Source organism: Neltuma alba, unplaced genomic scaffold (assembly GCF_004799145.2).
Source record: "Neltuma alba isolate B1F8T4 unplaced genomic scaffold, ASM479914v2 tig00011241_pilon, whole genome shotgun sequence".
In the NCBI taxonomy this organism is placed as follows: domain Eukaryota; kingdom Viridiplantae; phylum Streptophyta; class Magnoliopsida; order Fabales; family Fabaceae; genus Neltuma; species Neltuma alba.
The window spans coordinates 135853-147720 of record NW_021635959.1 but is presented as its reverse complement, the minus strand read 5'-3'; the positions used below and the strand labels follow the sequence as shown (position 1 = coordinate 147720).

Sequence of the window (11868 nt, the reverse complement as noted above, 5' to 3'; positions counted from 1 at the left end):
CGACGGGATCCTTTAATGGGTAAAGCTTCGTATGATCAAATGATGAACGCTGTCTAAAATTTGCATTAATACGTACCTTAATGGTTTATGACGCCAAGAGAACATATAAACAGTCACGGATCTCAAATGCTATAAGCAAGTGGTTTAACAGATCAGAAAATCATGATGTAGTGGTTTCTGTGACGGAGAATCAACCAAAAGAGAAGCAGTTATCTGAAAACACGCAAAAAACAACAAAAGTTGACGTAAGTTTTGGTTAAAACTTTTTGTTTTTGCATTTCTTGTGTCCTCAGAAAACCACAATGCGTAAGTTTGAAACCATTAGCAATTAAATACATCTTATCTTTTACATCCCAGTATCGCAAAGTTTAGGATCAAAACATATAATAAATTCGAATATTAGAGGCAACAGATTACGATCCCATGTTTGACTACACTTGGTTTTTCCCCCCTGTTATTAATATTATTATAACTAATTTTTCTTTGAAAAAATAATGACCCTAAAAAAAATATGTAACTGAGTTGGATGATGTCAACCGTCAATAATCCCATATGAAGCAGACATCTTTTTATCTTGATAAGAAGATCACCAAAATACTGTGTGCAAGGTACCACTACGTTATTTTGTGGCGCACATTGATGCACAAGGACGTCTCAAAGTATATGCCGACGATAAGGGTTATCTTCTACGTCACTCATAATCATAACAGCTAGAATACTAAACTCCCAGTGCTTGTATTTGATTAGGCTTAATCATTGTTATTATGAAACAAAAATGAGTTTGATAAGGTTTGTGTGGACCAAGCAGCAAAGTAGGTTCATTTCTCTTAGTTCTGATTTGGTCAAATTTGGTTGTGTATGTGTTCAAGGCACTAGGGTGGCATCTTACACGCAACACGTGGTTTAGGTTGGGTTGCACATTGTGGCTTTTTCACCATTAGTCCATTACAGACAGGAGAGAAATGGTCTTAGGTTGCCATAATGTGAAAAGCATATCCAAACATTAATTAGGATGTTGCCCTATCATACAGTGACTCATTTTAGTAAGCAGGAATATCAGACAGCACAACCTTTGATTATTGTTTTTTCAATTGTTCACCACACTACATCGTTTCATTATCCTTGGAAGACATGTTAAGTGTAGCAAATGATCCTTTGAAGGATGTGGTGTGGGGAAGAAGACCATCCTTACAAGTCATGTTAACTAGTTCTTCTATCTCACCTCTTGAGTACAGAAATGGCCTGCATGATTTAATTTCAATAATTTATGACCAGAATAAAAATAAACAATCATTGCTTCTTAATTCATATATCGTTCTGGGTATTTTAAATTGTCTTCGGTTATATAATATTATTTATTTCCTTTCTTCCTCTCTGATTGCGTGATATCATACTTCCATAACATCATCAGGGTTCAGACATGACCGGAGTTGAATTTGTTCTCACTTCAAATTAATACAATATTATAAATAAAAAGACCAATATCTCATACAAGGCAGACTAAAAATAACGATTGATTAAGACATAATATTTCTGAGTTGCCAGGGAATATTTTGCGAAACCAGATTTTGAAAAAGAACAAAAGCTTGCAGAAAAGAAGAAAAGAGAGGTTTTATTAGTAGAAAGAAAAGAAAATTAATTAATAATCAAAGGAGAAAAGTGATCGGTGATGGAGACCGTTAACCCTCTGATACTCAACCTTTTCGTCAATAACTTTACGGTCTTTGAGGCCAAGCACTATAAATTCCACAGCCATTCCCTCACTCCTCACAAACCACCAAACCAACAATGGAATCGTCGTCTTTAACCTCTCTGTCTTCTCTTCTGTTTCTTCTTTTCATTATTTCACCATTCTGCTCCGCAACTTCTCCTACCGCCACTAGCAATGACCTTCGTTTATCTTCCACGGCCTACCTCCCAAAGCTACAAGCAGAAAAGCTCATAAGAGAACTTAACTTGTTCCCAAAAGAATCAGTCAACACACGATCTAGCGATCCTCTGTTTTCCCCTGGAAAGATTGTGGAGAAGAAGTTCACATTTCCTAATCTTGGTGCTGTTTCTGGTGGGCCTTCTGCGGAAGAGCTCGGTCACCATGCAGGGTATTATCGTCTTCCTCATTCAAAAGCTGCCAGGTCCGTAACTTTACTCTGATTTATTTTGTCTTTATGTTCAAAATTTGGTTTGCCATTTCCTCTGTTTTATTCTCCCCAGTCCAGAGTTGTTTGTTCAAGTTAGGTAGACAGTTCTGGAATTCTTTTCTGTGATGTTAAGCGATCATTTAGATCCAAATTGATCAATAAAGTGGCCAGATATTCCAAGTTCGGTGGGAAAAGTTGACAGAGGTGGCGTGAAGACAAATAATATCCTGTTCAAAAGTATGCATACACAACCCAAATCCATATCAAATGATCATTAATATTCGAAAAGAAAGGAAAATACTTCCTCTTAATAATTATTAACGCGGAAACGACTCTAGCAACCCCACTGTTTTTCTTTACAGGTAGATGTTCTTGGAATCTTGGAAAGCTAAGCACTTAACTTTTACTTTTAGTCCCATTTGCATATTATGATCACAACTTGCGTTCACAAGGCCATGTGATTTTCATTTTATAGCCATCAATCCTGCCCGCGTAATTGGCTCAAGAAAGTTATTTGGCTTTGTGCGTACATAACATATGGGGCAGAACAAAGGCGTAAAATTTGTCCTTTTGTACATGATTGTTGGCAAATACTTTGGTCCAGGATTGTATTGAAGGCTTGAGGGGCCTCACAAATCTATTCTATGTGTGTTTGCAGGATGTTTTACTTATTCTTCGAATCTCGGAGCAGTAAGGATGATCCTGTGGTCATATGGTTGACTGGAGGACCAGGATGTAGCAGTGAGCTGGCCATGTTTTACGAGAATGGCCCTTTTCAGATCACAAACAACTTGTCTCTTTCTTGGAATGAATATGGCTGGGATAAGGTGCCCTATCATTTCTTCTTGTTTTTTTCTGGACTTTATTACCCACTCTTTATAACCACCTCCGACAATTTCTCTCTGTTTTGCGGTGCCCACGATCTCTTTTATAAAGGCATGTCTCAAAAAAATTAGGTAGTTACTATATACATACCTGTTCATATTTCACTATGGGAATCTCTTAGCCTAGAGAATCAAGCTTTTCTGTTATTTATTGATTTATTGATTGTAGGTCAAAAGAGGATCAAAGTTGTTGAACCAACTTGAATTTTCTAATTCCCATTTACTGATATTTTCTCAATTCGTAGGCCTCAAATCTTTTGTACGTTGACCAACCCGTTGGGACTGGTTTTAGCTATACTTCTGATGAAAATGACATTCGTCACGACGAAGATGGTGTTAGCAATGACTTGTACGACTTTTTGCAGGTAATATATATAACCTCTCCCTTTTCTTCGGATCAAAACGTAAAGCAAGAGATGCCTTTCTTCTTTTCTTTTTCTTTAGTGTAATAGCTCGTTCGCTTGAGAAAGAGGAATTATTGATCTTATTTATTAACTTGACTCAAGTTAATGTATAGGGGACTTTTGAAATTGCAAAAAATTTAATTTTAGTCCAAAACAGAAGTCATGTATGCGAAATACTATAAACCAAAATACTGCGATAAATAAATGAAAAAAAAGAAAGATTGTATGATATGCTGCAATAAGATTCAAAATACGCAACGATCGTGGCAGGCATTTTTCAAGGAGCATCCTCAATTTGCTAAGAATGACTTCTACATCACTGGAGAATCATATGCTGGGCATTACATTCCAGCTCTTGCTTCCAGAGTTCACCAAGGAAACAAAGAGAAACAAGGACTCCACATAAACCTTAAGGTCTTGCCTTGTTTCTCAGACAAGCATCTGTCTTAGATGCTGATTGCTTCAACTTCAACGTATCGATTTTTCTAATCTGATGTGATGTTTAAACAGGGATTTGCCATTGGAAATGGGCTAACCAACCCAGAAATGCAATACCCTGCTTATACAGACTATGCGTTAGACAGAGGTTTGATTAACAAGGCTGATTATGAGAATATCAGCAAGTTGCTCCCTCCATGTCTTCATGCAATAAAAACTTGCGGTATCTACATCCTTGCTCATTCACCCAAATATCTTCCGGTGAAAAAAAATAAAGAAATGAAATAAATTATTTATGTTTATTGACATTATTCTTGATTGGTGACTTGGTGTTTGATTTCCAGGCGTTGATGGTGGAGAAGCCTGTGTATCCTCATATATTGTTTGCAACAACATATTCAATGAGATATTGTCCCTCTCAGGCAACATCAATGTAAGAAACCAACGAAGAACACTGCTTTTAACTTAATCATGTGGCTATTTGAGATTTGATTCTGAATGATAATACCTTATTCCAAATTGACTGAGTTTTAATGCATGCTGATATGCAAACTGCAGTACTATGACATTAAGAAGAAATGTGAAGGAGATCTGTGCTATGACTTCTCAAACATGGAGACATTCTTGAACAAGAAGGAAGTAAGAAGTGCTTTAGGAGTTGGGGACTTGGACTTCGTGTCATGCAGTAGCACAGTGTATGATGCTATGTTGAAGGACTGGATGAGAAATCTGGAAGTGGGCATTCCTTCCCTTCTTGAGGATGGAATCAAGGTGCTTGTGTACGCTGGAGAAGATGATCTCATCTGTAATTGGCTTGGTAAGTCCATTGGAATCATCTTGGACCCATATTCCTCAAGTGTCAGCCACCAGATTTTATCATCAGTTAACTTTCGTAATGTGCTTCTGAATGAACAGGGAACTCAAGGTGGGTTCATGCCATGGAATGGTCAGGTCAAAAACAATTCGGGGCATCACCTACAATTCCATTCACAGTTGATGGAACCAAGGCAGGATTGCTCAAAGGCCACGGACCTCTCACTTTCCTCAAGGTTTGTTGAGATTCAATTATAAAAATATAACATGGGAATATTTTCCAAAAACTAGATTGTTGTCTCTTTAAAAAATTCCTTGCATGGTATAATTTTATTAAAATTCTGACAGAAACCCTTTAGAAATGCATTAATGATTAGTTGTTCACTTTTTCATAACTTGGGTACCGTGAAACAGGTACATGAGGCAGGGCATATGGTCCCAATGGATCAACCAAAAGCTGCACTTCAAATGCTGAGAAGCTGGATGCAGGGAAAACTAATCTCGACAGGAGGAGATCATGCCTCTCCAAAGTGATGGCTTCAAAACCCAAAAACTAAACTAAAGCTAAAACCATCCTCCTCTTGAATGGAAATTGTTGGCTTCTTCATGTGTACATGGCTTCGTGTATTGATATTTTAAGAGGGGAATAAGATTCATTTTTTACTTCTTTTTTTATTTATTTATAATTTCTGATATAGTTCGCTCTTCTTGACTTCTCTATGCTTATATCATCTCCGGGATAGAGAACTGTGTATTGAAGGTTATGCTGTAAATCTTCCACGCATATTAACTCACCGCGCACTTTTACATGCAATTATATTTTGTTTAAAACAAACAATCTATATACCCAACACAACCCAAATTAAAAAGGACTCAAAAATTTGTCATGTCGCTGTTATGTTTTAACTTGAGATGTTTTTTCAGAGCATCTACGTAACGATAACTCGGGAGTCCATTCTTCAACTTACTACCTTCGGTTTTAATTATAAGAGTCAGTTGACTAATTTAAGAAGATTAAAGAAGTAAGTTGAGTTAGTTATTTGTCCTAAATATATGTTATTTTTCCTAAAATACCCTTACTAGTCAAATGTATTAACTAGAACTATCATTGTTAGAAGAGCTACTTTGAAAAAAAAAAAATAAATATGAGAGACAAAATGAATTAAGTCTTATATCTAGGACCAAAATAAAAGTCAAATATGGTCTTATATTAAGGACCGGAGGTAGTATAACAGAAAAGATCTCATAAGCCGAGTATGAATTATCTAATAACACCACTATACCGGGAAGCTAAGATTAGATGGAAGTAGATCCCTAAGACAATAGAGACCTTGTCAACGTCGGTGGTATTCTCTCAAGGCTTCAATTGCCGGCCTAAATCCAGTCCTCAAAGGAATAGCTGATACAACTCGTAAATGTCGCGCATTACCATTTTTTGGCTTTGATAGTGTCATTCTGAACATCTCTCCCTCTAGAATTTCATTAACCATCGGGCCTGCAGTAATAAATAGAAGTGATTCCGACAAGGCAGATAACACTGAAGAACAAAGATACAGAGTTTTGGTGTCAGGTATATAAGGTTTTCAAAAACAAAAAAGTAAGCACACTTTGTCCACTTTCAACCCAAAGTTTTTCTGCTCCAAACAAGATCCTGCATTTTTAATCTGCCAAGAAAGTGTGGAGTAATCTTCATTTCAAAATTTTGGCGTTTTCCATTTTTCTTGTGTTCATTTGCAGCTCAGCCAAGTAGACCTAAAACAAATCTAAAGGCAAATGCAGGACAAGAGCTAGATTCTTAGAGACTGCTGTTTCCTACCTATATTAAGCAGTAAAAACAAGCATCGAAATGTAGAAAAATTTACCAGACAATGGGTGAAGCTTGGCAAAGTCAAAAAATTCATCGGCAGAGCATCCAAACAGAACCCTCGCAACCCTATCGAAGCAAATGACCGTGATAACCTTGGTGTCAGTTGCAATCGACATCTGCAAAACACAGACAAAAACCCAAAACGTTAAATCAGATGAACGCGACTCCCCATCTTTCAGATGAACCAGAAAAGAAATTTCGAAATAAGAACTCCACAGCGATGCTTTTTTTCTTCCTTTTGTTTTTATCAGTAGGGAAAATTAACGAACCAGGACTCGAAATAGTCGTTTGAAAGAGGCCGATGAGCAGGAGGAAGGGTTGAGGGATTTGGAGTCGCAGAATTTGCAGACAGACGAAAGGTTAGTAGAAGAAGAGGAGGAGTCAAGTTGAGTCCTTTCACAAACATGGCAGGCTTTGTAAGTGAGATTGGTGTGGTCTATAGCTAGAATTGTGCACATTATCGTCGTCGATTCTTGACCTTCCATTGCATTTGTTTTCAGTTGTCTGGGAGTTGTATATGCCTCCGACTTTCTGGACGATCAAAAGTTCCCTCCTTTCGCATTTGGTCTGTCTCCCCCTCTCCGACTCCGACCTTTCCTTTCTCCGCGCGCCCGCTGCCTCCAAAGCGCGAGTTTGGGCCAGCAAGGAGCGATCTCATCCGTTAGCAAGAGCGACGGGCCAAACTGCACACGGGAGGAACGACGCCGTTTGATCAACGCAATTAGTCCTCCCATTAGCCGCTAATAAAGAATTTAGATTCATAATATATAATTGTTTGTTCCACCCGTTTTATTTGTTAAATAAAAATATCATCCTTCCTTAACAATCAAGCTGAAAACGTTGATTATCTATATTTTTTGTGACAAAAAATGTTATCATCTTCAAAATTGGTAAAATATCTTATACAATGAAACATGTGACTTGAAATAAGCAAAAATTTGTAGTGAAATTACATATTCAAATTCAACTTCTGGTTGTGGGAAAGTAGGTGCATCCATGATCCAACTCAACTTCTTCGTGGCTGTATTCTTCAATTACGGTTGCTTCAGTTTAAAAAATTTTAAGAAAAAGTGTTGACTATTGTTGGGACACAAAGGATATTGATGAATTTATAAACTTTAAAAGAAGCAAATAGTGTTTAAATCAACTTATTTTAAATAATCTTATATTAAGGCAAATTTGTGATGGGAATTTATCTTGAATTGTGTAGCTGGCCAAAAAAAATTATCTTGAATTGTGTAAAAACATTTTTTCAGTGCATGAGATATGGAGAAGATTTTTTGGTCAAAAAAAAGATATGGAGAAGATGGAAGCATATACCATATGGTAAAGAAGGATTAATGCGCGCGAACTGTAGCAATCGGACGGCAGGACTGGGAAAGTATTCATCTCCGAGACTCTGATCCAACCTACCTTAGTAAGTGAAAAACTTCAATCTCGATTGGGTTGACCGTCTTGTTCATTTGAATTTCTACATCGATATTTGCTTTTAATGCCCCGAGATAACCATAACGACATTCAAGCTTCGCACAGTTTCAGTTAAAAAACAGCTAATTTGCTTATTCGTTAAGGTCAATCGGCGGTTCAAGCTTTAGGGCAACACGAAGGTTCATTTAATCTCCCTTCTTTTCGTTTTCGCTGTTGATTCTATGTATTTTCCCATTTTGTCGCCTGTTAATGATATATGAGTATTATATACCAATTTGACATATGAGTAGTGACCGGGAAAAAAAAAGTAGTGAACTTTTAATGCTTTGGTTTCGATTGTGCTCAGGAATGGACCAAGTTAGGATTTAACGTCAGGGAATCGTATGTGTAGGACGAAACATTCTGATAAATTAAGCATATAGTTCGAAACGCGAGTCATGGAATATGTTATTACGGTGGATTACTTAGTGAGGATACGACCTTAGAATCTATTTTACTAACGATCTGAGGTCATCAAAAGAAAGAATCTTCACGCTTGAAGTTACTGGGGGCTAGACCCCAAGTCCATCAGAGATATAGTGTTTCCTCCTCCCCTCTTTTTGGAATGCGTTTATGTTCTGACTAATCGATGTTGCTTATTTTCTTGCAGTCGGTTCTGAGCAAAATATGACCTCACTTCGGTGATTAAGCTTCTAGAATTGCCTTTGTTGCACGATCGTTGTTTTACAGACAGTGGCCCTATGGAGCCTGACAGGTACGTTTTGTAACGAGGTATATGAATTAAAACGAATTATGATAGATAACGTTACTCCTATTTATCAGACAATAATTTGTATTTGTAAACGTAGAGTTGTAATGATTATGGGATTATGAAGATTATTGTCCCGCTTCCTGTTCTAGCTAGAATTTGTTGTGTTCTTAAACTTGTCTTTCCTAATATCTATTATCTTCATTGCAGATTAAATTCCCCAACAACATTCGAAATGCCATTGGAGATTTTGGGCCATGAGTTGCAGTTTTCTCAGGTATAATTTCTGCTGTTTAAGGCCTATGGCATCTGAGTTTTTTAAAGCTTGAAATGCTCGTAGATTAATAGGCTAATGCCAGGTGAGGCATTTATACTTTATTCAGTGAAACAGACATAAACATCCACAGAAGTTTATAAAACTTGATGATGCTTTGATCAAAGGTTGTTCTGTGTGTGTGTGTGTGTGTGTGTGTGTGTGTGATCTTTGGTGCTATATATTCTTGTGTCTCTTTCCATGAATTCTCTGACAATGTAGATGGGTTGTGACTGAGGTAGGATCCTAATTCCAAGCACTTGGGAACTACTGTATGGGATGCATCACTTGTGTTTGTCAAGTTTCTAGTAAGTTGAATTCCTTTTTATCTTTCCATGAACGTATAACTTTTGTTGCATCTTTAATTTTTGGACATTTCTGGAACTTAGTTGCTTCGTTCTTCATACTCCTGATTCCTAAAGCATTGGTGAAACTTAGTGTGTATTTTTTGGGCCTCTTTTGATGAAGTAAAGAAATAAATGTAAGCCTTGATTGAATATATCCTAGGATCTTAATAATATCTAAAGGGCTGGAAAATACCTCCATGACGGTCACTGCCATTTTTCATCTTCAATTTCTTTTTCTGATGCTATGATTTTAGGAGCTATATGTTATATCTCTTTGACTCGGAGGAACTGAGGAAGTACTAGATAGAGAGAGAAGACCAACACTGCGTAGCTGTCAGACTAGAGCAATAATGTCTTCCTAATTTGAAGTTAGATCCTGTCAAGCTAGAGCATGATCAAAATTTTCAATTTCTTTAGATGTTGCCATTTGGTTCTGCGAAAATTGTATATTTTGAAACATCTAGTGATATCTCTGAATTTCAATGATTTTAACTCCCAGGCTGCATCTTGTATTGATTCAGGAAAAAAATTGCAGAAAGGGAAAGTTTTCCCCGGCTAAACTAAAAGGAAAACGTGTAATTGAACTTGGAGCTGGTTGTGGAGTTTCTGGATTTGGTGGGTTTTAATATTATAGTCAAGAAATTAGAATCTGTTCCTTGAATTAATTCAGGCTACCTACTTGTATTCCTTGGTTGGAATTGTTCTAGCTCCCCTGCTTTGGTGGAATGGTGATGCCTGGTCTGATCCGTACTTCATTTGCAGGCATGGCTTTGCTGGGGTGTGATGTTGTATTGACTGACCAAAAAGAGGTATTGCCAATACTACAGAGAAATGTCGAGCGAAATATTTCAAGGGTTATGCAGCAAAATCCTGGTATGTTTTGAAAACTTTTGAGACATCTACATTGCCATGTGCCATGTGGTGTGCTTTGTGAAAAGTGGGAGTTGAATATCTTTCTGAACTTGTACAACGTGTTTCGTTTTGGAAAGGGTTGCTTTTCAAGCATGTGCTTGGTCTTAGCCTATTTACCATCCTGCAAATTAGAATTGTAGCATCTGACGAAGACTTCTTTTATAGATTTATTTGGTTCAATCAAGGTTTCAGAGTTACAGTGGGGAGACAGTGATCAAATTAGGGCCGTCAATCCTCCCTTTGACTTCATTATTGGTACTGACGTTGTAAGTGCTAACCTCACCTTTCTGCATGCAAGGCAGAGTAAATGTCACTTCCATGTTCAATAATGCTTGCACAAGCATTCATTCTTTGTTGATGTCATATACTTTGAAGCATATAATGTGGATGAGGAAGGGTTTATGGTGAGTACTTGGGCTCATGGTCCCTTCGGTAGGTAACCTGTCTCATAACCGAACTGTAAAATGGGCATTGTTACTTGTTATTTTTACTCTTTTGGCATGCAATGTTTCATCTAGCTTTCTGTTGTTCTAACACCCCCCCTCCCAAAAAAAAAAAAAGCTTAACCCTCTTTAGGTTTATGTAGAGCATTTGTTGGAGCCTCTGCTGCAGACAATCGTTGCTTTATCTGGACCAAGGACTACAGTTTTGGTATTATTTTGATGTCATGTGTTTATTTCACCATGGAGACATGAATAATTCATTCTTCACTTATTAGCTCGCGATTTTTTTTTTTTTTAAATCATGAAGCTGGGCTATGAGATCCGTTCCACCATTGTCCACGAGCAGATGCTTCAGATGTGGAAAAAAACCTTTGATGTCAAGACTGTTCCAAAGTCCAAGGTATTTTATTTATTCGGTTGTACAGTTTAATGATGTGCAACTGTCTGTGTGCGGCCACGCATTCAGATGCATTGATAAATGGATATAGGGTGAGTTCAACCTTAATGAAATGTTTGGAGTGGCACTAAAGAGTTCAATATGTTCAGATGGATGAAACGTTCCAACATCCTAGTATTCAGCTCTTCATCATGGGATCAAAACCTGCAGTAGAGCGCCTAGAAAACTCTGCTCTCACCACTGCCGAGAAAGTTGATGGCGTTGAAACTAGTGGGGAAGACAAAACTAATGAGGAAAATGTTGCCGAAGAAAAAGGGTCTGATATTGCAGGAGAAAAAGTTGAGACAATCCCCCCGAACACAAAACTCAGTGACTGGGAAGTCAGGAGATATGGCTCGATGGCTGCAAGGATGTTGCGAGACGTAAACATAACATGATTCTAAGAGTCGTCTGCTCAGTTTTATTATTAATGACAAATTTGTATCGCATGAGCCCGAATTTTTGTTTTCTGTGGAGCTGCAAAATTCAACATGCCAGAACTAGAAAGCATTTGCGTAAATTTGAACCGTGCCAAAGCACCTTGCACTTGTCAAATTAACTTTCTACTTGACGTGAGAATGCATGAGTGAATTATGTTCCATGAAGCACAGATTAGTGTTAAATATTCGTCCTTTATAAGGATTACGCTAGTATTTTTTCCTAAGAAAAATCAAGTATTGGGAAATAGTTACCCAGG

At 37.5% G+C, this 11868-nt stretch overlaps 3 protein-coding genes across 4 annotated transcripts; 2 read left to right on the top strand and 1 right to left on the bottom strand.

Moving 5' to 3' along the window:
* The first annotated feature begins 1768 nt into the window (after positions 1-1768).
* LOC114762769 (serine carboxypeptidase-like 48) lies at positions 1769-5363 on the top strand. The gene is made up of 9 exons (XM_028952346.1): positions 1769-2132; positions 2797-2965; positions 3268-3387; positions 3697-3840; positions 3937-4087; positions 4209-4297; positions 4423-4681; positions 4780-4913; positions 5092-5363. Exons 1-9 carry the CDS (start codon positions 1789-1791, stop codon positions 5209-5211), a joined length of 1530 nt encoding a protein of 509 aa, XP_028808179.1. The 5' UTR covers positions 1769-1788; the 3' UTR covers positions 5212-5363.
* Positions 5364-5904: 541 nt separating this feature from the next.
* Positions 5905-7126, bottom strand: LOC114762770 (uncharacterized). The gene is made up of 3 exons (XM_028952347.1): positions 6814-7126; positions 6540-6660; positions 5905-6172 (listed from the first exon to the last, which is right to left on the bottom strand). Exons 1-3 carry the CDS (start codon positions 7027-7029, stop codon positions 6012-6014), a joined length of 498 nt encoding a protein of 165 aa, XP_028808180.1. The 5' UTR covers positions 7030-7126; the 3' UTR covers positions 5905-6011.
* Positions 7127-7855: 729 nt separating this feature from the next.
* LOC114762740 (protein N-lysine methyltransferase METTL21A) lies at positions 7856-11841 on the top strand. 2 transcript variants are annotated; one of them, XM_028952306.1, is made up of 10 exons: positions 7856-7961; positions 8622-8726; positions 8931-8997; positions 9276-9341; positions 9902-9995; positions 10143-10253; positions 10458-10558; positions 10869-10943; positions 11043-11135; positions 11282-11841. In XM_028952306.1, exons 2-10 carry the CDS (start codon positions 8713-8715, stop codon positions 11567-11569), a joined length of 909 nt encoding a protein of 302 aa, XP_028808139.1. In that variant the 5' UTR covers positions 7856-7961; positions 8622-8712; the 3' UTR covers positions 11570-11841. The 2 variants fall into 2 exon arrangements, with proteins under 2 accessions (XP_028808139.1, XP_028808140.1); XM_028952307.1 differs by lacking the exon at positions 7856-7961 and adding an exon at positions 8008-8151.
* The last annotated feature ends 27 nt before the right edge of the window (positions 11842-11868 follow it).